A 26919-nucleotide genomic window follows, 5' to 3' on the forward strand; every position below is an offset into this window, starting at 1 on the left:
GTTCTGTATTTGTGTAGATGTTAGAACCTTACAGAAAGGTTCGTGTCTCGCTGACACACGGGAACCTCTGGATCTACCATGTTGCTTTTACTTTTGACTCCGTTGCTAAATGTGAGTTTCTGTGCTTTCATGCTTGATAGGCACTAAGAAAGGAGGCTGATGGAAGGGTTGGAGAGCACATCTCTCACAGTGGTTGGGTTTTTTTTGTAATTATTATCTCAAAGAACAGTAAAAAACACATTTTTCTCCAGACACACCGGATCTGTTTTATGGTGCTGTGTTACTGCAGCGCTACTTCAATTAGGACTTGAATTTAAGAGCGAGTTGAATCAATCCTTAGTTTTTTCAAGGGGGAGGAGGTAACTTATCTGAGATGCCAAAGTCACGTAGGTGTGTTATGCAGCTCGTGTGTTGGATGTGCTGAAAATCTCTGAAGCAATAAGAAATCTGATTATTTATGCATTTAGTTTTTGTCTCATGGAAAAGTAATGTTAAAAAACAGCACAGCAAAACCTTCAGCTCTTGTCTGTTCTGTTATCCTTCCCTAGATCTGCTAAGCTTTGATGATGTAATAGCTACCTCAGACAACCTGTCACACCCCACCGCCAGTCGGCCCAAGATGCCCGGCCGGAGGCTGCCCACGCGCTTCAACTGCGGGAGTGCTGTGAGTATCCTTTGCCCAAGGAGGCTGTGGATGCCCCATCCCTGCAGGCATTCAAGGCCAGGCTGGATGTGGCTCTGGGCAGCCTGGGCTGCTGGTTGGTGACCATGTACATAGCAAGGGGGTTGGGACTGGGTGAGCACTGTGGGCCTTTGTGACACAGGCCGTTCTGTGATTCTGTGATCACAGTGCATTTGTTCCAGAAGTGAACTCAGATCTGCAGGGATCAGCCATACCCCCCAGGTGGGGGGAGGGGAAGTTCTGAGCAAGGAATGAAAACCCATAATAGTGTAGCAATGCTAATTTTATACAAATGGCATTTTTAGAAACGTGGGCCTTCTCTTTTTCCCTCCTTATTCTGAAAATGTTGTGAACTGTTCATTTTTCAGACAAGTCAAAATGACGGTCCAGAAAAAAATTTGAAGATGCAGAAGGAAGAAGAGGAAAGTGCCAAACCAAAGCCAGTTGAAATGAGAAAGGTACGACACCACGGGGCTGGAGCTGTGCTGAGCAGCCGGCTGTTCTGTTTCCCTTGCTTGTTATCTGATGGTGCAACCCATCACAGCACAAAGGCCAGAACTGGATGGTCTTTAAGGTCTCTTCCGACCCAAGCCATTCTGTAATTCTAAATACACCTGGTAAATTGTGTCTCTAGAGCTAAATACTAATAGCTCCCACAGCACGACAATTTGGACACTGTCTGTATTTCTTAGCTTTCTACTGCTTTATTTTCCAGCCATCTGTGTTGAGTCCTCCAGTTCCACCTTCATCTCAGAGACCAAGTTCTGTCATCCTCAACTTATTTCCTGGAGAAATCCAGCCTAAAGTTGAAACAGACAATTCACAGGCTTCTGTGGAAGAGCTCAGGGCTCAGATTCATGATTTGATGAATTTAGTGGATGCACTGAGAAAAGAGCATGGGTGAGTATTTTCCTTCCCAACCAACAAACAGATGTATGTTAATGTCTTCTAAGTGTCCTTAATGCCAAACATCTTAAGGATAAAGATATCATGTATCAATACGTTGACATTCGGGACTTCTTTATTACTTTATCTGCAGAGATGAATTCAAACTAAGCTGACAAGTTCTATACGTAGAAGAGAAATTCTTTAGAGTAAAAACTCATAAAATGTTTTGTTTTGTAACTGGATTCAGATAAGAATGATCTGAATGATCTCGGAGTGGGTCTAATTGTGCATGTTTGGTTTGTAAGATGCAGCATCAGGCTTGTGTGACTCCCTGTTGTGAAACTGAAACAAGGCCTGTGCTTCCCCCTCCTCTAACTTTGGTTTCTGTTACCTTATAAATTATTAGGAGAGAACTGGAAAAACTAAGGAAGGATCTGGAAGAAGAGAAGCTGATGCGAAGTAATCTGGAGGTAATGTGAGCAATTGAAAGGACGAATAAAAGATTTAGAGACATATCTATGTTGTTCAGGAGTTTAATCGTGGAGGGAAGTCTTGAAGGACCCTCTCAACCTTTTCCTGCATTGATTTGCTGGGGTGCAATTGCAGGAATGCCTCATGGGGCGGGTAGGTTTGTGCAGGAGATCCACAGTTCCTCTTTGTTTGGGAAATAATCACCTTTAACTGTACATGTGTTGGGATATCAAGTGAGGGCTGCTGGATTCTGCACTGTGCTGTAGAGGTGTGTCACAGTGTCACAACGGGACGTGCTCCAAGAGAGACCATACAGATTTTGGATGAGTTTAAATTATGTGTCATTGAAAGAGAAATAGGAAAACATCAGCTTTCCTAAATTCTTGATGGTCTGTCTAGAGAAAGCCAAAGAGAATAGAATGCATCTGAAAAATGTCCCTCTGGGCATCGCCCACCTCAGTTTCTTGATGAAAGCAAGCTGCATTATGGTGTCATGTTATTAAGTTAATAGGGTCAGCTTGTGATAGAAAAACATGGTAGTCTGATACAGGTGGGTGTTATCTTTGTAGAACAGTACTTCGTATTGACTTAAAAGCTGCTTTCAGATTTGGAGAAGAAAGAAATTCTGTCAAGTTCTTTTTTTAATGCATCTCTGAAGCTGCCTGGAATGTGCACTGGGGGGGAAGAGGAAGCGAGCTCCTTGTGTTTCCTAAATCCATTCAGAGAAGGAAAGGTTAGAGCTGGCATGCTGTCCTGCAGGAAGGCTGTGTTAGGAAATCAGTCTGATCCAGTGCATCGTTACACAGAGACACACTGAGAGATTCCACCCTTCAGCTTCGGTACTGCTGGTTGGTCCAGCTCTGCGTACCAGGAGTACAGGCAGATTTCTAATGATCGTGAATTCCTGCTCAGTAAGCAGCCTGGAAGCACAGCAGCAGCCATAAGTGTTAAGCTGTCACTGCTTCTGTTCTTTGGTTTTATTTACTTACAGCTCTTTGAGATGTCAGGGTGGTATTTGTGGTGAAAGCCGTGTAGACTTCCTATCTCTGTGGCTCTAACACTGACTTTTCTTTCCAAAATGTCTGTTTTGCAGCTTGAAATAGAGAAGCTGAAGAAAGCAGTGATGTCGACATGATACGCCCGTGGACTGGATGTCTTTAACTTGCCAGGAATGCAAAACTGAACACAAGTAGAACTGACTCCCTTATTTTGTCATAATGGATGCCGGAGTTCTACAGTCTTAAGGAAATATAGTGCAACAAAGGAATATAGTCTTCTATTCAGAGATAAAAAAAAAACAAGAGAGAAAAATGGTGTAATTTTCTTGCCAATATAAAAGAGGCCTTATTTCTTACTGTGCTGGAATTGCAGACCGTTATTTTTTTTGGTTTGCTTGACAATACTACTGAATCTGTATAAAGAGGAGAGGGAATTCTTCATAGATTTTTATTGAATATCTGTAGCTTAATTTTTAAAGAGATCTATACAATGAATAGGGTGATCTATCTTTACAAGTAATCTGTAAAACGGTCCCTTGGGAGGGACAGAGTAGCTGTATGGGAATCAGAGTCGCTGCTTTCCCCCTGCGTGCGAAAGGGAAGAGATGATGTTTGTGTATCTTTAATGTCAGCAGTCTCAGGCTGGGTTCTGCTGTGTGCCTGTCTGCTGTCTGTCAGCTGGTGGTGAGATAGGAACTCCTTCAGGCCGCGGGTCGGGTGGCGCAGCTGCGCATCGTGCTGAGAAGGGCTGGCCTCATTGGAGCGGTTCAGCAGGACGTTTTGTCACTTGCACTATTGGATTAAAAAGGGATTTAGGACTGAGTCATGACGTCACAACAGAATGAACTTCAATATCGCAGAAGGAAGAAGTGCAGAAAGGAGGCTGGGATCTGCTCTGAACCGAACCTGTTGTGCCTCAATTATTGCAATGTGGGAAGTAAACCTGAACTCACAGGGTCTGTGCTTCTGCATATCTAAACTGATGTCATCAGTCTTTCCAGTGGCTGAATATGCATTCTGATCTGTTTTTACAGTGCTCAATTTTTGTTTATAAGATGGCTCAAAATAAATCACTTGAACTTTGATACTCTGAAAGGGTCTCAGTATTTATCTCAGTATGTTGTGTCCCTCTACATTGAGTCACTGTCCTTAGTGGGTGATCAGAACAGCTGCTGTGACAGAACTGTGCTGCTGTCCAAAAAGCATCTTCCACTTCTTGTGTGCAAACAAGTTTTAATCCCGTTGATTGCCATTATCTTTATCTGCAGGTATCAGCAAATAAGATGAGTTCAACCTGTTGACACATCTGCTCACTTCATGGTCAGAAACGATTCCTGTGCTGTTAAAGACAAGAGCAGGAGGACGCTGGGTGGAAAAGTGCATTGCTGCTCATATAGCCCACCCAGGAGATGCTGTCATTGGAATTCACTTGCCAGGTTATTCTGTCATTTCCCTTCATGTTGCTGCAGGAGAATTACATTTCTGATGGGTGGGTTTAATGTCATGCAGGGTTTGACTTGGGGTTACTTAGCAAAGTGTGTGTTAAACCTTGGTGAACAAAATGTGTTTGTTTAAAAGTCCTAATTTAGCAGAAATCTCATTAAGTCTTTCCAAAGGAAATGGTCAGAATGGGTCTCTGTGGCTCCGGACTCGGGGCTGTTTCTAAAGCTCTGCGAGGTGTTGCTGATTGCCTTCCCTGAGCCGTGTCAAAACAGCTTTCCTGGGTCTTGGGAAACCCAGTTTTGCAAGAGCTGTAGTGCCGAACCACTCCCTGCTGGGTGCCCAGGCACGCACCTCCAGCATGAAGAATGCAGACAGCCCCGACCAGCTTGCGGCACATGAGGCCCATGTGTCCAGAGCACCCTCCTCACCGTGGGACTCACAACTTGGGTATGTTTGTAAGCCCCGTGGAGCACAGCTTTACACCTCATGGTTTGTGGGAGGTGTGTGTGTGTCTGCTGAGAGACACCAGCCCTCAGAGCACAAATTGGGCCGAGGGGGTGTTTGAAAAGCCAGGGGCTGCTCAGCCGTCACAGCAAAGCTCCTGGGTGTGTGTGTGGATGCAGGGCTGCGGCCACCCAGGGAGGAGATCTTCAAGCTGTGCTTTGGGTTACCTGTGTTTGGGCCTTTGCTTTTGAGTTAGAGGTGTGCTGAGGTGCTGCCTTGATAATTCTTTGCCTGGTAGTGTGTGGAGCGCGAGTTGCTGAGCCTACCCAGGCTGATGCTGTGGGCGCTGAGCTGCGCTTGGCTTGCTTCCTGTTTGGTCACAAGTGGGACACGGGCATAACTTGTTTGAGCAGATCTCTGCAATACAGGAGAGCAGAAGGAGCTCCATCCAGGGCTTGGGGAGGAACAGCTGCTCAGGTGTGACTCACCCGTGGCACAGTGGCAGCCTGGCGCTTTGTGGGCGCGTCTGTGACTGTGCTGGCATTCTGCATTCTGCGCTGCAACACCTCTGCTGTCAGTCAGTCCAGTGGGGCCAGTGAGAAAGCAGGCTGATGCCCCGGGTTATTTCCCCGTGGGAAGAGGACACGAGGTGGGGCACACAGGCAGCCCTGCGCAGTGCCGCAGCAGCATGGCCATGGGTGTGCGGTTGGGCGCTCACTGGTGATGTCTCCAGGATCCCTGGTGCTGTGAATTCTCTGTGCAGCAGAACCTGGAGCTCTGAACAGGGTGAGTGCCATCACAGCGTGCATTTCCAGCTCTGTTTGAATGTTAGCTGCGAGGGAATCTTTGTCTGTGGAGTTGGTTTGTTTGCAACCCAAACGATATCGCAGTGCTTTGGACTCCATTCGCTTGGTGCTTCTTCCCTTGGTTTTGTATGCGTTCCTTCTTCCCATGGAAGTAATTAGGCAGCTCTGCTTCTTGCTTGTGGTTCTGTCACTGGTCTCTAATCACAACGTTGTCACCTCTGAGAAAATGTCAGATTATCCTATTGCTGAAATTGCTGTAGAGGTCATAGGATTTGATTTACTTAAATTCACCTTTTCCAAGTGTGGCTCCATTAAAATGCTACTAACGTCATTCCAGTCTCTGTATTCAGAAGCCTCAATCTTTATCCTTCATTGGCAACACGTGCTGCAGCCTTTTCAATATGTGATATGGCAGTGAGCAGTGTGAGCAGTGACCCTGTGGTGCTTTGTGAGCTCCTTGGGCTTTAAGATGACCACGTCGCCATTAAAGCCCTAAATAAAGAATTTGGTTCAGTACAGAAGGATTTGATAACCTTTTCTTTATATGTTAAATACACACAATGCAAATCTGCAGTGAGTGTTTGGGGAAGGAGAATTGCACAGATGAACAGATAACCCCCCTGTAAACGTTGATTTTGCACAGTATATCCTTATGAGCCTTGCTCTGCTTCTGGGGTGGTGAAAGCTGTGACCCGAGGTGATGGAGAACCCTTGGATGGAGATCTGGGACCCACCAGGCTGTGGTTCTTTCCTCTCCTTTAACCCCTTCCAGACACTACTTGTCACTTATTCTTCCTCTTTTTGGCATTTCTGCCCACCCCCACAGTGCTGGGATCAGATGCCATTAGTAGGAGTTGGAGGATCCGCAGCTGGTGATGATTTCCTGAATGGGAGATGCCTGGGGCAGTGCAAGTGTGTGTGCTTTAATGCGAGTTTCTGTGAGAGCACCCGTCTGCTTTCCCTGCACTGACTGACTGTACTGCTGTGTTTTATGTACCTGGTGTTGCACGGTGCTTATCGGCGCGATGAGGCCGGGTGGTTTCCACCATGAGTCAAGCAATGCAACTGAACGAGATCAGCGCTTCATGGGCAGTGCGTGTCAGTATCTCAGGGCGGCTCAGCTGCCTGGAACTGCCCCAGATCTGCAGCTGCAAACAGGTGGCAGCCCTGGGTGGAGTTACACAGGTGATGAAATGCAAAGTGGGTGTGAATTCATCACTGATGAAGCACTGTGAAATCAATTCCCAAATGTGAGATGGAATTGGGGCTGACAGCACAAATGGAAAATGTAATGGTTGCAGAAACTGGACAAGAAGGCCGTGCGATATTTTACCTCCTACCGTAGGTGCTCCCTGCCCAACTCCTGCTCTTCTGAAGCACTGATCTGATGGTTTCCTTGCCTTTATCAAACTCTGTACCCTAGCAGAACTGACACTTTAAAGCTGGTCAGTGCTTTTATCAAAATGGATTGAACTAACTTAAAATTCCGTGCTTCAGTGTAGCTCTTTATTTCATAGTATTTTCTCAATGAATGAACACTTGGGTCTGGAAATGCATACAAAACATGAAGAAAATGACACAAAGGAAAGGGGCAGCCAGCTGTGTGCCTGGCCTTCCATACCTTGGACAGAGACCCATCCATTGGACCAGGGCCTGTTCTGTTCCAACATGTGCCGATGCCGACGATGGAGGCTGGGTCTCCAGCCTGGCCTTGAATGCCTGCAGGGATGGGGCATCCACAGCCTCCTTGGGCAACTTGTGCCAGTGCATCACCACCCGCTGGGGGAAAAACTTCCTCCTCAGATCCAACCTGAACCTCCCCTGTCTCAGTTTCAAACCATCCCCCCTTGTCCTATCACTGCCCACCCTCACAAACAGCCGTTCCCCCTCCTGTTTATTCGCTCCCTTCAAGTACTGGATGCCCACAATGAGGTCTCCCCGCAGCCTTCTCTTCTCCAAGCTAAACCAGCCCAGTTCCCTCAACCTTCCCTTATATCAGAGCTGCTCCAGCTCTGACCATCTTAGTGGCCTCCTCTGGACCTGCTCCAAGAGCTCCATGTCCTTCCTGTGCTGGGGGCCCCAGGCCTGGACGCAGCACTGCAGATGGGGCCTCAAAAGAGCTGAGCAGAGGGGGACAATCACCTCCCAGTCCCTGCTGGCCACCCCTTTTCAATGCAGCCCAGCACACAGTTGGCCTTCTGGGCTACAAATACACACTGCTGGCTCATGTCCAGTTTCAATTGCTTGTGGCCATTTCTTCTTATTGATGAGTAAGGAAAACTGTTTTCAGTGAGAATTACTAGAATTATTCTTACAGGAAGAGATTTCCTTCGAGACCACTCATGTTTTGCTTTGCCAGAACACAACATGGACAGTTTTTCTCTCGCTTCTCTTTACTTACAAGCGGGGCTGAAACACTGCTGCGCCAAAACACATTTACATGTCTGTACACATGCACAAGCGTGTGCTATACATGCAAAATTCAGAGTTAGAGAATCATAAATCACTACAAATGGGATGTTTAAAGAAATAAGTAACTGTAAAACAAGGCCTTTGTAGACTGGCAGTCATTAACAGCAGGTTTAATGCACATGGTTAGTTATCATTACATAACCATGACTTGGTCATTACTGAGCTAATCTCTGTAACTAGCACTGATTAAATGCACAAGTATCCAGTAAAAAGCAAATAAATGATGAATTTAATGATTAATGATAATATGTGACAACTGAAGAGCACGTTGCATGCAGATGGAGGACAGCCTTTGGAATGGGTTTGGCTGCTTGCTGACTAGCAACCAAGCTATGCTCATAAGTGGGAACAGACGTGGTCATGTGCAATGCCTTTCTTCCAGGAGAAGCGCGGTGACCGCCAGGCGATGGCTGTGAGGGCAGCTCTCTGCCTGCTGCTCTGGGCTGGGATCCTCCCACTCGCTGCTCCTGGGGTGAGTCCGTGAGCGGAGCTGGGCGCTGCTGCCCTGTGTTACAGAGCTCTGTGATGCTTCATTTCAGCGTGGGGAGGGATGGGAGCCACCAACTCACCTGGGTTAACCCAAAACTGAGCCTCAGCTTCCAATGAATGGGGAGCATCTTGTATTTTATGTAAGGACTGATACATCTTTTTGGACTGGGTGCAGTTGGGTCAACATTGTTCTTGTGTAATATCCCACTTCTAATATCTAAATGAAATTTATATTTATTTTGGTATCAGTTCTCTCTACCAGTTACTGCCTCTGTGTTTAGATTTACGGACAGAACACTCCCAGACCTGCTAATTGCCCTGAATAATGCATGCAGAGTTGGTCTCATGTGGTTGTACAAAGCAGACCTGAGCTGGGGAATACAGATCTCTTCCAAGGGCTGATGAGGATTGGTGGAAACACAAAACATATTTCTCTCCAGATTTTTAAGAGGGTGTTCTTTCAGTGCAAACACCTGCAGGCAAGGAATTTTAGAGGCATGCGTGGCCTTGCTAATTACCTCAGTACTGTCACTTCAATAGAAGGGGGCAGCTGAAGGCTTTCCATAGGAACAGTTGTTAGCAGAGAGTTCTGAACAGCCTGTGTTGCAAAGGCCCACAGTGCTCATCCAGCTCCAACCCCCTGCTGTGTGCAGGGTCACCAACCAGCAGCCCAGGCTGCCCAGAGCCACATCCAGCCCTTCACATGGGATGAAGGGCTCTGAACCCTCTATCCCATACCTTGAGAAGTCTGCACATCAGAGATACCATTTTGCATATGAAGCCTCACTCCTTGTTTATTCCAAGTGCTCATCTTTTCCTTATCTTCACATTTGACCAACAGTCCACTTTGTGTTATTTTTCAGGTCCTCAGTAATGGGTCCAAGGCTGGTGACCTGCAAGGTACAGTGAGTAACTGTGTTGTCTCCATTTCTTTTTAACTGTCATCCATTATCAGTGATCCTGATACCTCATGGAATGTGCCATGCTGTCTTACACAGCAGAAATGTCTGCTTGATTTGTTTTCCAGATGGGTGTAGGGATCTGATTCCCTGTGAAGACAGCGGAACTCTCTGCATTCAGGCCTGTTCTCCCTCCTTCCATGGGGAGAAAAGCTTTGTCTGCAAAGACAGAACGTGGCGAATGTTCACAGATGCCTGTACAAATCTGGACGTGCAGTCACTTTTTCAGGTAGTGTAACTGCTATGCATCCACTTTGGCCTGTGGCCATAAACGTGCACCACTCTCACCCAACCTTTGTGTCTTGAGCAAAGGGAAGAAGATGGGATTCTAGAACAGAGATTCCTGCAGTAAAAAGCCTTTTTGTTGTTTAAAATTAAGTAATGGGAAATGATTTTGGGAAATTCCTGACACAGTTCAGAAATGAAGTTGCCTTCTTCACTTTGTGAATGTCTTGGTTTAGATTGTGGAGAGCAAAGATAGGCTGGGATGAAGCTGAGCAAAGAGCAGTGCGGAGGTCCATAATGGTTAGATGATCCATGGTAAATTCTTCTCCAACTACAAAAAGCACATTTTTTTCTAAGTCACTTGAAGAATGAAACATTACTTTCAGTTCTCCCCCTTCCTTCACGTGCATTCTGCAACCAAGACGTGTCTCTCAGCAGAGCGCTGATGCTGGAGTCAGGCGTTCCAGCACACTGACTGCACAGTTTGCTGGCTTGCAGCAGTAGTCTCATTTCATCTTGCTCATTAATTGTCTCAAATTTATTTTCCTCCCTCCAGAGGATTTCTAAATGGGAACCCCTTCCAAGCTCAGAAGGTCACGTTGCAGGAGGACGCTTTCCCTTTGTAGGGCCAGGAAAGCCAGCGCATGGGAAGCCTGGGGATGGAGCGAAATATTTTGGTGCTGATGACAGTGGGAGAAGTAACTGTCAAGCAGATTTTTCATGCATCGTCCCAGAGATCTTGTCTTCACCAGCAATTCCAGGAAATATCGCTGATATAGTGGAACTGCTACAGAAGATCTCCTTAATGTTATTAGAGGACGTCAATAGAGGAAAAATGCAGGTATTTACTTTGAATTAAAGCCTTCAATTTAAATGAGCCTTTTTAGAGACTGTGCCAGTGGAATAATATAATTGGTTTATTTAACTTCAGCTGTAACTTATTTGTCTTTGTTTCAGAGTTTCAGCAAGATAGCAAATCACATTCTGAACAGCTCAGTTATTTCCAATTGGGCTTTTGTAAAGGACAAAAATGCCAGTTCAACGTTACTGGACTCAGTGAACCTGTTTGCTGGCAAACTTCTTCTAAGGAACGGATCGGAAAATATTCAGGAACGCTTCATCTCTACAAAAGGCTTCAGCATACATCAAAATGCTTCAGGGAAGAGCTTTGATTTTTCTATGGAGCTGAATCAGACAAACACTGTCAGTGGGCACGTGGTCATTCCAGAAGAAGAACTTCAGAAGTTACCAAAGACTTCCAAAGCGATCAGCATTGCGTTTCCCACACTTGGAGCCATTATGGAAGCCAGCCATCTGGACCCTGTTTCTGTGAATGGGATGGTTTTATCCGTGTCCCTTCCAGAAGAGCTTCAGCATATCTTACTTACCTTTGAAAAGGTGAATAAGCTGGAGAATGTTGGGGCTCAGTGTGTTGGATGGCACTCGACTGAGAGGAGGTGGGATCACAAGGCGTGCAAGATGAAGTCCAACAACATCAGCAGTGTTGTCTGCATGTGCAAGCACCGCCGCCGCACCTTCAGGTCCTTCTCCATCCTGATGTCCCCCACCTTGCTGAGAAACGCAGTGCTGGATTACATTACGTGTGTGGGGTTAGGCCTTTCTATTTTCAGCTTGATTCTGTGCCTGGTCATCGAGACCACTGTCTGGCATCACGTTACGAGAACTGAAATCACCTACATGCGCCATTTTTGTTTGGTGAACATTGCCATGTCGCTTCTCATTGCTGATATTTTGTTCATCGTGGCAGCTGTTGTGCATAACGCAGCCCTGAACTACCGCCTGTGTGTGGCAGCCACTTTCTTCCTTCACTTGTTCTACCTTGCCTTGTTCTTTTGGATGTTTACCCTGGGTCTCTTAATTCTCTATGGATTGCTGTTAGTTTTTTTTAAGATAACAAGATCAGTATTCATAGTTACGGCGTTCCTTATTGGATATGGATGTCCATTAGTCATTGCTGTCCTCACTGTCATTATTACTGAACCAAAGAATGGATACTTAAGGAGCGGAGCCTGCTGGCTCAATTGGTACGAGACTAAAGCCCTTCTGGCCTTTGCTGTACCTGCTCTGAGCATCGTTGCAGTGAATCTGGCTGTGGTGGTGGTGGTTGTGGTGAAGACTCCAAGACCCTCTATTGGAGAAAGCTGCAAGTCACACGATCTGAGCAACATGATCCGAATTAGCAAAAATGTTGCCCTTCTGACGCCTCTGCTGGGCCTCACCTGGGGGTTTGGGTTAGCAACGGTGGTTGACAGTCACTCTCTGGCATTCCACGTTACCTTCGCCCTCCTTAATGCCTTCCAGGTAAACTCAGTGAGTTTGAGCATTGGGTGAAATAATTTATGTTAGACATTAACTGGAGTATTTCATGTTCAATAGATGCAAAGATCATCTCTATCGATTTACAAATACAGGGAATGCTCACTTAGACATTAAGGGTGGTTCCATACGTTACTTAAAGCTCGCTATTGCCTGACATACTCTTCTGTATCCAGACTGTCTTGGCTGCTCTTGGCTGATGCTGCAATTAAGTACATAGGAAAGGTTGTGGTATGTAACCCATCAGTTCAGTTTGTAATTAGAATCAGCATGGATTATATATGTATTCTTGGCATTCCTGGATAGTCTGTGTGATCTGGGAGAAAAAATCTCATTTTTTCTTAACTCTAAGACTGGTGAGGTGCTGGAATGGCTGTGCAGAGAGGCTGTGGATGCCCCGTCCATCCCTGGAGCTGTTCAAGGCCAGGTTGGATGGGGCCCTGGGCAGCCTGGGCTGGTATCAATGTGGAGGTTGGTGGCCCTGCCTGTGGTGGGGGGTTGGAGCTTCGTGATCCTTGAGGTCCCTTCCAGACCAAGCCATTCCATGTTCAATGCTGCAACCTACGCCATAGGTGATGAGATCTTTTACACACTCAAAGGCATTATTGTAGTTATGCTAGTGGAAATAGAAATATTTGAGATACAACATGTGGCTATGCTGGCTTTGATGACTGTTTTTGCTATGTTTCAGGGATTCTTCATTCTGTTGTTTGGGACACTTCTGGACAGAAAGGTACTTGGGGCATTTCCTGGAATGCGTTAATATTTTCTATATCCATAAAGAGCAACCTCTGATTTCTGTTGTTTTTAATGTACAGACCAGAGAAGCCTTAAGGAAGAACTGCCTTTCATCAAAGCGGGAGTGCAGCCTAGCAAAGGTGATGTGTTGTTTCTGTTGTTGTTGTTTTGTTTGTTCTCTTTTGTGGCTTAATTTACAATTTTTACCAACTTGCTCACTCATAAATGGAAGGAATTTTATGAATATGGAGGTACTGAATGGGAGAGGTGGCAATCTGGGACTGCTACGTAAACTATTGTTGCTGTTACAAAACTACAAGTATTATTTTATTCTTATTTCTTCCCTGATCGATATCAAAGCCATTTAGAAAGAGAATGCATGACTTCTCCCTTCAGTACAACAGGCCTCCTTTAACCATAAGGTTACTGACTGAATGAGATGCAGAATTGGGATCCCCAAATTCCCACATAGTGACCCCATTGTGCTCCTCACAGAAGTACTGCAGGGTGGCAGCAGGGCTGTTTGAGCATGTTGGGAGGGCTGGTCTGCTTCCAGCTGAATGTCAGCTCAGGATGGAAGGCACTCAGAGCTCAGCCAGCACATTAGGCACTCATCAAAGTTAATACGAGGGCAGTTTGATTGAAGGAACCTTTGTTAAATGATTGCTTCTGTAACCAAGGCTCCATGGTTTGATGTTGTGTTTCCAGAAGGGAATCCCCTTTAGTTCTCAGCCATTGTCTGCAGTGCTCCTCCTATCCACCAAAACACTGTCACTTCAGCTTGAACTTGCTCACACAGTTTCCCTTGCTTCTCTCTATTCAGTCAGTCCTGATTGTAGTCTTGAAGGCTGTGATGGCTTTCAGTGACAGTGTGTTCAGATGTACCTGGTGGGGAAGAACAGCAGAAAGAAGGCTAATCCTTTCTTGGTGCTGCCCTTGTGCTCGAGTTTGCTCTGTGTGAGAGAGGCCGGCTGTGCAACTTCTGACTTCTCCGCATCCTTCCTCTCCCACGTTGTCTGTGGTAGCGTCCAACTTTGCTGTCATGTGCTAAGTTTAAGTACAACCCAGGCCATTTTATGATTGTCCACTGTGGTGCTTCAAGCAGGAGCTGCTTTAGGACCCTTCCAGCAGTGGGCCCCCCCTGCATGTTGTTGTGCCGTACATGACCCACTGCTATCCTCTCTCCTAGGCCTAGCAGCAGCTGTCTGCGCACATCTGAGCACAGTGAGAGGAGAAGGAGCTGTGGTACAGAAGCTGTGGATTGAGGGCAGCCAGGAGTGCACACAGCAGTGTCCCAGAGCACGGCCACAGGACGTGTCACAAACACCAGAGGAGAAAAGGCCCCAGAGCTGCTGTTGGCAGCAAGAAGCCGTTGGTGCTGCTACAGCCCTTGGGGGAAACGTTGCCTTCCACCTGTGTGAAAACTGCTGTGAGGAGAGTTTGTCCCTGTTTGCCATTGCAGTGCTTCAGGACTTCACGTCAGTGCAATAAGGAGCTGCACAGCGTGTGGGGCTGTTCTACAGACATTTCATTGTTAACATGAAGTACAAATACTGAGCATTATCTGTTGATGTTGTCTGTCCTTTCATGCATGCTGTTCTATGGGGTGGCACCGTCAGACACCAGTCTGTGCTCCTGGAGGTGGGGTGAGTGTGGCCCTGCTCCTGCACTGCTCTGCTCTCCATCCCGTGCCATGTGCCAGAGGAGCTGCACTGAACGGCTCAGCACAGAGTTACAGACTTCTCGTTCTTTCTCCAGTCCTACAGCAGCTGACAGATGAGGAGAGAGGAGCACTCAGCATTGAGTTTCCTGCCCTCCTCAGATGTGGGGGAGCACAGTCTGAATATACGTCAGAGCTGCTGTGGAGATGGAGGTCTCCTCGTTACCTGCCCTGCACTGACTGAGGAGCAGTTTGTCCATGGACGATGGTGTATCTGTTTTTACAGGGAGGTCAACCCTTGGTCTGGGAAACCCTTCCAAATGAAACCTTGGATAGAAATGTCGGTTCTTGTCAGGACAAATCGATGCTCTCAAAGTACAGATTTTCTCACTGTTTATAGTACATTGTTCCTATCCTCCTTTAGAATCAAAGAATCACTCAATGGCCTGGGTTGAAAGTGACCACAGTGCTCATCCAGTTCCAGCCCCCTGCCATGTGCAGGGTCACCAGCCAGCAACCCAGGCTGCCCAGAGCCACCTTTACACGCTTCACCAATGCGTGTAAACAAAATGGCCTTTATAATTAGCTCATATTATTCAAATCAGAAATCTCTCTTCCCCCTTTAGCTTCTACAGAGGTAATTCTTCATCCATGTTTGGAATTTAATTCTCTAATTGACGTGATGCTGGCTTACATCATCAGCATCCCTGTACTGAAGAGTGAGAAACTATCCCGGCAGTGGATCTGTGGGTGCAGCACATGTGGTCCATACATGGGACACCCTCAGTGTGATGGGATGCTGTGGCAGAGGAGATGGTGATGGGGAGAGCAGAGCTCTGAGCTGGGCTGTGAGACAACTCTTCTTGTCCCCAGGACTTGCTGCTTCGCATTTCCACTCCTATCTTCTCTCTGCCTAGACCCTAGGCTTATAGCAAGAGGCCATCCCTGCGTGCTGAAGAGCTATGATTAAATGGATATAAAATTGGACTCCTGTGCCTGTGATAATGTAAACTCAAAAAGACTCTTGCCCTGAAGTCCACTTCGCAGTGTCAAGCAGCATCTTCTGTTCTTGGCACTTCTCAAAGTGGTTAGAGCTTTCTTTCTTCCCCTTTCCCTGCTCCTTCAGGTTCCATGCATACAGAGCTGTGTGGTGCATTTAGGAATGCCTGTTTTCCGTGACCCTTCTTTTCAGGATGGCATCTAACTTGGAAGGCATTGTTCTGTTTGTTTGTCTTACTATTACAAATGAAATATCATTACTGATGATCTGGGATGAATCCAGAAATACTCCACTGGTGTCAGCAGCTAATCCTGACTTCTGTTGACACCTGAGAGCAGAAGTGGACCTGGAGCACCACTCACATGCCTCATTCACAACAGATCCATAGCACTGGTGTGTGTCTGAGCAATCATTATCCCCACTATCAATATGCACTTCTTCTGGTTAACGACACTCATGAGATCTTTTTTCTGTTATGGAGTGGCTGACAATCACTCCCATGGCTGGGATGATTGGCTTGGGAGCTCTGCAGCAGCCTGGGTTTCCTGCTCGGCCTCCTGCAGTACTGCAAAAAGTCATCTTAATCTCTGGCACTGGAAGAGGTACCACAGAAAATACCTCTTTATCTCCTGTGCTGCCAGCTAAGTGCTTCTCTTCATAATAGGAATAGGTTGGTAGAACAGAAGATTCTGACCTTTTTATCAGTAAGATGTCAAGCTACTTGACTATAATGTGTGTCAGTATCTGCACAAGGATCTACTGAAGATCTGAATCATAGTATCATAGAATTGCTCGGGTTGGAAAAGATCTTAAAGATCTTTGAGTCCAACCCCAACCATCCTACCCTGACTAACAGCCCTCCGCTCAATCACGGCCCTGAGCACCACATCCTGCACACCATGCTTGGAAGGATCTGCCCCAGGGGAGGTGACCCACAGCTTCACAGCTGCTGCAACAGGACAGTTGTGAGGGAAATGTTACCCATGGAGTCCAACCTTCAATGCGCTCACACCCATTGGTTGCTATCTGTAAACATTCCCAAGCATCCATTAATTCCAATGGGTGCCATTCATTCCTCGTGGAGGAATTCAGTTCCACCCTTTTGCTCCACCTTCACTCCTATATCAGATGCCATTCTGTCCGCCATCTGTCACACAGCTACAGCAAGGAATGGAGTATTGGTGGGAAGGTTCAACCTCTGCTGCCATCCCACCAACATCAGCCTGTGACATGGTGAACTGACAATGAAATAGGAGGCATTACTTTGTGGCAGCCCTCATATTTGAAGCAAGTTCTGACTGAATAATGTTCCTTCCAATCCAAACCATTCCATGTTTCTACAGTCTGGTGCTGCCGTGTGAGCTGAACACCTTAGGAAATGGGCAGCCTGTCTCTTGGATGAGCAGAGAGGACATTGCTCACCCTGTGGTGTTGTTCTTGTGTAACACCAGATGTGACTTATGGGTGTGGAGACCATCCCTGTGGTAATTAAAAGTTTGAGCCTCTTGCATGACCTTGATAGAAGCTATTTTTAAAGTCAAAGTCATCTTGCTCGGCACATTCACACTTTCTTTTTCCTGAGCAGACAGCCACCAAAGGTGCAAATATAATGGATTCTGTCATCCTAATGTCATAGATTTCCCCTGTTTCATCAGTGTTAGCACAGAGCCTTGGGGAATCTGCAGCGTGAGCTCTGAGATCGGCCTCCCCACCTCAGCTATCAGCCAACATCATCTGCACAGAGGAAATGCAAAAAGTACATTTTCTAAGCTACAGAAATACGTATTGGGTGGGGTAGCAGCCCTTCCCTTCCCCTTTGCTGAGCAGATCCTCAACCAAACCATCAGGATTTTCACCACTGCGCAGACTTAGAGCATGTCCATGCGGTAGTCCCATGGAACTGTGTTTGTCTGCTGGTTTCAGGGCATGGGCAGGGGGAGGGAAGGGAAGGAAAGAACTGCCGGGGGTATTTACACAAGGATGCCTGCTGCTCGTGGGTACCATTTTGTTAGTCTTAGTGTGGGTGCTGTTTAATACCAGACTTGTGACTTTTCTTTCCGTTAGTTAATTGAGTATTGAAACTTCAGGATATGACAGAACAGAGGGGTTGACTGAAATTCTGTGGATTTTCATGAAATCAGTGTGGGATTTTGTCACTTGAGGAGTACAGTAGGCTCTGAGTTAGTGAATGTAAGACCAATAGCAAATGCCACCTCCAGTTCTGCTCCCTACACTATGCACGGTTATGAGCAGAGGTTGAGAAGGCCAATTGTTCCTCTCTTGTTCCTCTCTTGTTCCTCTCTTGTTCTGCTTTTCCCTGCTGACATCTCTATTAGTTTCAGGCCATTCTTATGTGGAATTTGATGCCTGCATGAATGAAGGCTTAGTTCAGATTTAGCCAATGCTTGTCCAAACTGAACAAATTGGGATCGTCTCTAATTAGTCCTACACCTTTCCAGCACTGACACGTTGTTCTCCCTTTATATGGAAAGATGTGACTTTGCTGATTTTCCTTTGGAGTTAAATGTACAAATAACCCTCCATCTTACATTATTTTCTAGGGTTTTCTGTGCTATTTCAGATGTTATGAAGTCCTTCTCTTTGGGGTGTGTGCTCTGACGTCGGCTGTGATCACATATCAAGGAAAAATGTTAAAAAAATTATCCAGGGAAACCAATGGAGACACCATTTAGTCTTCACATATTCGTGCATGATCTCTCACCTCTGCCATTGTGGTCAATGGCTCCATCAGCTGAACATTTAACGCTGTGGGGTTCGCACAGCCACGTTCTGTATAGGAGGAATTACAAGTGTTTGTTTTCTTCTGAAATACGCAGTGAGGTGTCTTTCCTATTATTATCCCATTTCTCCTCAGGGAGAATGTCCTTTGACTTGATTAAATTAACGTTCCTGAGGCAACGTTTCAGATTGTGGGCTTTTCTCAGAAAAATCCTCCACGTGTACTGATCATCCTGAACTTCAGCATAAATTGGGCATGCACTAATTTTGCTGATAAATTGTTAATTGAACATTGCTTTAGTTTGCTTAGCAAAACCAAGAATACCAGAGTGCAGTCATAAGGGTGCAGAGAAAGTATCTCCTTCTGTAGTATTCTCCTGTGGAAATGGAGAGATGGTTCAGCTGTATTTCAGGGCTCCAGAAACCTCAAGGAGGTTGAAGAGGGAGGGTTCTGCAGCACATGCTAGTACTCAGAAGCAGTATGGCATCAGCACACAATCTTCCTATTACCTTTTGTGTGGGGTTTGCATGCTGCCCACTTTTCTCCTTGATGGCATTGCTTTGCAACCTTGATCCAAACCACAAAGATGAGTTCATATTTTCCATCTTAGCTTCTCAGGAGTGGAGGAAAATGCTCTATCCCCTGAATGCTTGATTCAAATGTGGTTTTATTCCTCTCTTTGCAGCAGTTTTGTAATTCTAGCTCTAAGCTTCACTTAGGGGAAATAAGCTTTAATAGAAAACTTATTAGTTCTTGTTTCAAGGAGAAATTCCCAACATGCCATTCCAGACTGATTGATCTGCATTCCCAATTTGTACTGGGTTTTGTGTAACAGAGAGAATTTGTTCATGTCTTCTTTCTTTTTCACTCCAAACTTTACTGGGAAAATATGTGGGTTTTTTTTTGAGAAGGGCTGTGACTTTGGACCCACATATTTGCCTGCAGACACACGGTACATATATAACGTGTGCCCGGTACCCTTACAATAACCTAAGAAAGTTAATCAGTGGCTGGTTAGCATGTGAGTCTGTGCCATTAAACACCAGAATCTTTGCTTCAGTATGGGTCTGTTAAAGGATTCATTCTCAGAGTCAGGACAGCTCCAGCCGGCCTTCCAGTAATTAGTATTTTCTCATCCTACACCTATCAGAGAATTCTATCTTGAAATGGCGTGTTTGCAATTACAAAACATTATTTGCTAAAGCATATTCTGCTTCTTGGATGGGCTTTATTTGGGGTTCCTTTTAGTGTTATAATTTTGACCCTCTGCTCACACCCCAGGAGAATTTGCAACATGAATGTGTCACTGTTTAGAGACAGAGATTATGAGCAGCAGTGGATTTCAAATAAATAAGCAGACTTCTTCTGAACACTGGGAATTGTTAAGATGGAGGTTATTCCACCATCATGGGTTTGCATGTTTCTAGAGCTTTTATTCCTTTAGGAAGAAAATATTTTTAGAGGGTAGCACTAAAAGTTACACGTTTTACTGGAGCTTTACTCAGTTGTGATGTGGGACTTGAGGCCATCACAGTGTGAAGACTGTAAAATTAATCCACTGAGTGGAGAGGGCCCCCTTGTTGGAACAGAAGTGTTCTCTGTCCTTCTGACAGTATTCTACAATACTACAGTACACTGCAGTGAGAAACAAACCAAAGAAGGGCTTGGACAAAAGAACAGAGGGTTCTTGTTGACTTTCAGAACATCAGACTAGGCTTAGCTATTTAGCTTGGCTGTGATTTCTGGTTGCATCTTCATCTGTCCTTTCTGCCATAGCTCAGTGCTCTTTGGTCTACATCTGTTAGTACCTGTGAGTGTCTTTCATAGAATCTTAGACTGGTTTGGGCTGGAAGGGATCTTAAAGAGCATCCGGTTCCACTGCCCTGTAAAAGAGCAAATACACCTCCTGCTAGGCCAGGACACCCAAAGCCACATCCAGGCTGACACACTTTATTGTCTACGGATGTTAAATATAAGAAGAATGGAATGGGCTGCCCAGGGAGGTGGTTGAGTCCCCATCCCTGATGTGTTTAACAGCCCTTTGGATGTGGTGCTCAGGGCCGTGATTGAGTGGAGGGCTGTTAGTTAGGGTAGGATGGTTGGGTTGTGGTTGGACTCGATGATCTTTAAGGTCTTTTCCAACCTGAGCAATTCCATGATTCTAAGAAGATGCCACACTTTCTAGCAATTAAATGATAAAATCACTGTTGAAATTGCTGGAGGGTGTTTGCTTTTGAATCCAGAAGGAATTTTTCCATCAAAGAAAACATTTAAAAGGCTGATTTATTTGATTTCATTTGGGGAAGGAGTGAATCCAAATGAAGAGCAAGGTCAGGATCCCAACAGGCAGTTTCGTGTTTCAATTCCAGCAGGGGCTGAACTTGGGTTACTACCATGAGGATAATTGCTGCCAACAAAAGTGTTGGAATGCTTCTTTAAACTCACCTTATGAAGCAGAGCAATTTGCAATTCAAGTTGACACACATCTGCCAAATACTGTTCCCTACTCTTTGGTCTCTACTATAACTCAATATCCATTTAAAAAGTGCTTGCTCTATTTAGACAAGTAGCCCCTGTTTTTGTGGTGGTTACATCAGCATTTAAATGGCACATGCTCTGCTTTTATAAACAGATATAGTTACATTATATAGACATAAAACAGGGGGAGCAAGGAACGTGAGAACCCACTGAGTTTGACTCTGCCCCTGCTCTTCGAAAACCATTTCACTGGATGCTGGTGGATGTTTGGTGTCAGCCTCTTGGTGGAAATGCTCCCTCCATTTCCTTCTTGTCTTCTCTAGCACAGGCAGGAGGGAAATATTTTCACTTTTCTACACAGTTTGGCACTGTTTAGGGATTTGTCTTGAATAGTTTCAATTTCAGATTAAACAACTTTAATTTTTTTTTTTTTAATTTAAATTTTAATATCTTGTATTTTTTTCATAGCTCTGCCTGTTTAGTTGCCTTTTCTTCCAGACTTCAGTGGATGCATCTCTCATTTCATGTGTGGGGTCTACATAGATTTATGAGGCTATCAACAGAAATAGGGTCTACCAGCCTACCGACCTAAATAGGTGATACACATGGTTTGTCAGCCAGTGGTGGTTTTACTTTGATTTTAATGCAAATCAAACGCAAACAAGTCACCATTTTTTTTCCCCCACAAGAAGCAGAATTGGTGAAGCTCGATTTCACATTGTCTGTCCCTAAATGCACATCTTCCCTTTTCCTCCTAAATCAACCTTGTTGTCTTTTGCCATTGCTTCTTAACATCAGTGAGCACTGAAAGAGGAATACTGTACACAGAAGTATGGGAGTTTCTGTTGCTCGAGGAGTTCAGTGTCTCAAGCATTAACCATGGCTGATACCCACAGTGACCTCCATCCATCAATAGGACTATCAGTGATAATTCTGCTTTCTTTCCTGGGACTTGAGGTCCCCATCCCTTTTATCTGCTCCTGCTGATTCTTGAAAACACTGAAAGGGTTTCAAATCAGAGATTTCCATTAATTTCTGTGTTGGTTGGGATTAATAAATGAGGAAAATCTGTGTGATTCTGTGTGTGGAACCTGGGCAGTCTTTGTTTTCTGAAGAATCCAAGTAGCGAGCTCAGCAACCTAATGGTCATTCAGTTTCCTGAAGTGATGTATATTCTCAGGGCTAAAGAAATTAAAAATGAGTAGAAATTCTTATTTCAAAATGTCAGGATTTTTTTCCCCATTTCTTTCCTGTTGACCCTATTTCCTCTTTGGAATGCTTCCGTGAGAAACGTGTTGTATTCTCTTTATTTGTCTCATCCTTAAGTACAAAAGGTGTTCAGAGTGATGAAATATTAAGTAACTCTGCTTGCTTTGTTCCTGGCATGTCTGTCTCCTTGTGAGACCAGGGGCCATGAGCTGAAACCAGAGGACCCCGAGGTGTTGTCCTTGCCTGAGATGGGCTCTGCTGTGGGACATACCCAGATGGTCAGATTGAAGTGTCAGCAATGGCCTCATTTAAGGTTACTCCTTGGTAAGCTCTGCAGGCCCAGGGGGCAGAATTAATGGTTTAATGGATCACGTATTTTTTGTATGTAGTAGGATGAAAGAAATATTCCTACATGCAGGCTAAAGGAGAGACAGCTTGCATTTGTAATGGGGTTGGTACAGCCTGTTTTGTTCTCTGGTCCCACAAAAAGGGACAGCATAGAGAGCAGTTTGCTTTACCACCCCCAGCTGTGGATGTTGTAGAGAGGTGAAATGACCCCTGACAGCAGCCAGACCCACACTGCCTGTTTATCTGCAGTGACTGGTATGAGATCAGTGCCTGAAAGGCTTCTGGACAACACATCTGAGAAAGGTTGTGCTTAATGCAAGAAAGAGAGGAATGGGCTGTTAGAAATTCAGGAAGGGTTTAGAGCCAGGGAAGGGGTTGAAGAACTTTGTCTATAAGAAGGTGAGGACAAAGATGGGCAGAAAACAAGAGAACAAAGCCTTTGAGGCCATCTCTGCAGCTGAGATGCTGGAACACGACTCCTGTTGTTGTGCAGCTGTGGAAGTGGCTGCTCTGTACTGATGAGGAGAAAGGTCCCACATTGATACCTGCTCTGTATCATTTCCTCCAGGAAAAGAAATATGTCTCTTGAGGATTCTGTGCTAAGAAGAATGGCTTTCGCTGTACTGTCCACTGTCCACTTGAATGCTCAATTTGGAATCGTGCTGCATGGGGCTGCTTGAAATCCAGGCATCCAAAATGCTCAAAGAAAGGAATGTTGGTGTTAAATCACAATTTTCATCTGAAATCTGTGGATGAGAAGGAGCCGTGAGGTTGTGGTGCAGTAAGTAGGCATTGCTAGTAGGCACTGCTATCATACACATATACTAATCTTTTTTTCTCCCACTTTGCTTGTTTATCCATTCCTGACCTTCTCTTCCTCAAAGAACAACAGTATGTCCGAATGCTGCCTTCCTCCTCCCTCCTTCCTTCCTGTAAAGCCATCATCATTGTTCTTCATTTAGAAGGCCTTCATGTTTCATATTTTCCAAGGAAGAACTATGTGAGTAGTTTGGAGATGAGTATTTTTCTGCTCTCTGGACACAAGGAAATTTTGGAGTGGTCTCAGATTTGTGACCAGACTATGCAAACACTACACACAGCCTTGAGCTGCCTGCTGTGTCTTCTCAAGCCGTGGAAACCCTCCTTCTGCTGTGCCCTGTTGTGCCCTGTTGTGCAGTGCTATCTCTGCTGCTTTCCAGCAATCCATGGCCTCTCCAAAACTCTCCTGCTGTCAGTGGACATGTAGGTGTACTGAAGCCATCACTGGACTGCATCTCAACTGGGAAGGTCTGCAGAGGATGCTGAGGCAAATTGTGTCCAAGTGTTAACATTTAAAATACCGCCCCAAATGATGCTCGTAGGTTTAGTGCAGCCAGTGACTCAGTTAACTCATGTTAGCAGCTGGAAAATGAGGCCCCGAGAGAGGATGGATTAATTTGTTCTGTCACACGTCATGATGTGTGACTTGGAGGTTCACACTGCATTGCCCTCTAATAAGTCCTGGCATCTATTTCTTAATGAGTGAGTGCAAGTGCTATAAGGGTAATTCAGATGGACACATCATGATGGGTGAGGATCTTGCACTCACTTTCCCCTCTTTCAGGCCACCGTGTGCAGCCATGCTGGAAGTGCCTAAATCTCACAACTTGCATCTTTACTCTTACACCATCAGTGAGCCCATTCATTGCCCTGCCCACGTCCTGACCCTTCTGTGCTGTACCACCCCCTTTAGCCCTCACCTTTCCCATCTCCAAATGCAGATGAGGTGTGGGATGCTGTGGTGTTTGGGTCTCTCTGCCGAGTTACCCATTATCCTTCTCTTGAGTCTAACACAGGATCGGCTCTGGAGCTGTTGGAGCTTCACAACCTGGGAGCTCTTCTGACATTTACCTCTGATCTGGCACACCCCAATCATCTGAAAGACCGACATCTTACTAGAATGAACTGGTTGCTCAAAAAAGCTGATGTCTTTTGTTTTTCTCTGCCCTGTTTCTTCACCCTGTAAATAAAAGATGACTTTAACAATGACCAATTCCTGCAAAGCAACTCCAAGTCAATTGAGCGTGAAGCTCTGTGTTCCTATTCGTTCTTCAGTGGGCTGTCCCCATGCCACTTGCCATGCAAGCATTTTGGGTCTGCCAGGTCACTGTGGAGTTTCACAGTCCTTCCCCCTCCGCTCTGTGCTTATTTATTTAAAGCAAAAGAGAAGTGTTTTAGCCTGTATTGATCTATGCTTTAAAGTGCCGCTTCAGTTTCCTATTCGTGGCTATCTCCTATCAGCCACCCGTTCCCCCGGGATGCTGCGGGACGGGGTGCGGTGCGGGGCTGGACGGAGGCGGGGCTGGGAGCTCCGGAGCGGGGTGGGCTGATGAGAGGTGGAGGAGCTGCGGCCCCTCAGGGAGGAGGGAGGGGGCTCTCAGCATCCTCAGCATCCTCAGCATCCTCAACATCCTCAACATCCTCAGCATCCTCAGTATCCTCAGCCGCACCCGGCGGGACGGAGTGTCGGCTCTGCACGGGGCTCGGCGCCGCTCTGCCCCGTCTGCTGAGCTGTAGGACTCGGAGCGCTGAAGGAACCGCGGTTTCACGCTGTTGCAGACGGTTTGGGTTTGACTTCAAGCTGCGGAGCTCGGGGGGATGCTCTGCGTGGAGCTGGTGCGCGAGGTACGTCCGGTCCTGCGGCTCTTGTTCTTGTTCGGGGGTGTGAAAGTTTGCGGGTGCAGAGTGTGGGTGCAGAGGTGCACACAGACGTGCACAGGTGGGTGTCTGCGCTGTGTGTGCTCACTTTATCCTCCATCAAGGTCCCGCTAACCCCGGACCAGCTGCTACAAAGCAGCTTCATTAACGGTCTGATGGCCATTCTATCTTTCTCCTCTTTCCTGTGGAATAAATCATCGCAGGAATAAAGTCGTCATGATGTTGTCTCCCCAAAGAGGCAGGGAAACAAACCTGAAATTACTGATGAATCTGGAAGTTTTATACAGTTTCTCTTCTTTCTTTCTTTCTTTCTTTCTTTCTTTCTTTCTTTCTTTCTTTCTTTCTTTCTTTCTTTCTTTCTTTCTTTCTTTCTTTCTTTCTTTCNAGTGTGTCAACCACCCTCTGGGGGAAAAACTTCCCTCCTCAGATCCAACCTTGAACTCCCCTGCTCTCAGTTTCAAACATTCCTCCTTGCTCCTTAACTCACGCACACAGTCCTCACAAACAGCCGTAATCCTCCCTCTCTCTCTGTTTATTCGTTCCCTTATAAGTACTGGGGCTGCCCACAATGAGTCTTCTCGTCCCGCAAGCCCTTCCTTCTCTTCTCAAGCTAAACAAGCCCACTCCTTACTTTGAAGCCAACTGATAATCAGCAGCACAACAACATCAATCAGATAATCTGCATCAAAAGGAACCGGTCAGATTTATTAGGGTCTCCTGGACATGTGCGCGGCCAGCAGCAGACACAGACAATGCCATTCTCTTTTTCAACCATTTAGCTTTGTAATAACGGCAATGTCAACCTGCACGGGACCTCTCCACCAATGCTTGCAATAAATACACAGATAGAATTAAAGGGAAACAATTCGGTCGCCGCAAAACTCGAGTGTAGTATTTCTCACTGGTTCTGGTGTGCTGCCCGGGATCACTGTTGTTACTCCAATCAGCGGTGCCCAGGCTCAAGTGAATGCAGCACAGCACTCAGCAGCCCCAGCAGCGCAAGTGGAGGAGAGAAAGAAAGAAAAGAAAGAAAGAAAAGAAGAAAAGAAAATGAAAGAAAAGAAAGAAAAGAAAAGAAGAAAGAAGAAAGAAAGAAAGAAAGAAAAGAAAGAAAGAAAGAAAGAAAGAAAGAAAGAAAGGAAAGAGAAAGGAAGAGAAGACAAGAAAGAAAGAAAGAAAGAAAAGATAAGAAAAGAAAGAAAGAAAGAAAGACACTGGCACAGGTTGCCCAAGGAGGCTGTGGATGCCCCATCCCTGCAGGCATTCAAGGCCAGGCTGGATGTGGCTCTGGGCAGCCTGGGCTGCTGGTTGGTGACCCTGCACACAGCAGGGGGTTGGAACTGGATGAGCACTGTGGGTCTTTGCAACACAGGCCGTTCTGTGGTTCTATGATTCTACAATTATGGTATGGACTTTGTGTTTAGTATGAGATCAGAACAGATGGGTTTTTGTGTGCTTCTCAGCCAGAAACACTTGTCCTTGCCCAGGACAGGGTCTGGGTTTGTGTGTCACCAGGACACACTGATGGACAAATGGACAGCAATGTAGAAACTGGGGAAAGGGATTTCCTCTGCAACAGCAAACCTGCACCTGAAAGCATCCTAGGAGCTGCACGTACAAGTGCAGGGCAACATGCTGGGTGCCTTTTGGTTCTGCATTAGCTCAGCCTTTGGGCCGTGCTGTCCCTTGCTGCGCACCGTGCAGTGCCATGCTGGGTGATGTGTTCTTTTCTTCTGATCCAGAAGTTCCTGTGACCGCTTTTCTCCAGGCTCGCGCTGTTGGTGCTGCTGCTCCCATCTGTGCTTTTTGCACTAGGAAAACAGGAGTGTGAAACC

At 45.9% G+C, this 26919-nt stretch overlaps 2 protein-coding genes across 3 annotated transcripts in view; both read left to right on the forward strand.

Moving 5' to 3' along the window:
- Positions 1 to 4134, forward strand: part of CD2AP (CD2 associated protein) — a 52270-nt gene extending 48136 nt beyond the window's left edge. For both annotated transcript variants that reach the window (XM_015859914.1, XM_015859915.2), the window contains exons 14-18: positions 549 to 664; positions 1051 to 1140; positions 1398 to 1582; positions 1977 to 2040; positions 3135 to 4134. In XM_015859914.1, the coding sequence (XP_015715400.1) occupies positions 549 to 664; positions 1051 to 1140; positions 1398 to 1582; positions 1977 to 2040; positions 3135 to 3176 (497 nt within the window). In that variant the 3' untranslated portion in view covers positions 3177 to 4134. The remainder of the gene's footprint in view (positions 1 to 548; positions 665 to 1050; positions 1141 to 1397; positions 1583 to 1976; positions 2041 to 3134) is intronic.
- Positions 4135 to 8552: 4418 nt separating this feature from the next.
- Positions 8553 to 15599, forward strand: ADGRF4 (adhesion G protein-coupled receptor F4). The gene is made up of 8 exons (XM_015859946.1): positions 8553 to 8676; positions 9557 to 9593; positions 9721 to 9881; positions 10434 to 10718; positions 10835 to 12199; positions 12906 to 12947; positions 13033 to 13092; positions 14142 to 15599. Exons 1-8 carry the CDS (start codon positions 8572 to 8574, stop codon positions 14145 to 14147), a joined length of 2061 nt encoding a protein of 686 aa, XP_015715432.1. The 5' UTR covers positions 8553 to 8571; the 3' UTR covers positions 14148 to 15599.
- The last annotated feature ends 11320 nt before the right edge of the window (positions 15600 to 26919 follow it).

Source organism: Coturnix japonica, chromosome 3 (genome assembly GCF_001577835.2).
Source record: "Coturnix japonica isolate 7356 chromosome 3, Coturnix japonica 2.1, whole genome shotgun sequence".
Lineage (NCBI taxonomy): Eukaryota > Metazoa > Chordata > Aves > Galliformes > Phasianidae > Coturnix > Coturnix japonica.

What these genes read in the sequence shown, in the direction of transcription:
- ADGRF4 (XM_015859946.1), top strand. Translation starts at nt 8,572, where the DNA reads ATGCCTTTCTTCCAGGAGAAGCGCGGTGACCGCCAGGCGATGGCTGTG. An exon ending in TCCCACTCGCTGCTCCTGGG is followed by an intron (nt 8,677 to 9,556) that starts GTGAGTCCGTGA and finishes GTTATTTTTCAG; the next exon opens with GTCCTCAGTAATGGGTCCAA. An exon ending in ACGTGCAGTCACTTTTTCAG is followed by an intron (nt 9,882 to 10,433) that starts GTAGTGTAACTG and finishes TCCTCCCTCCAG; the next exon opens with AGGATTTCTAAATGGGAACC.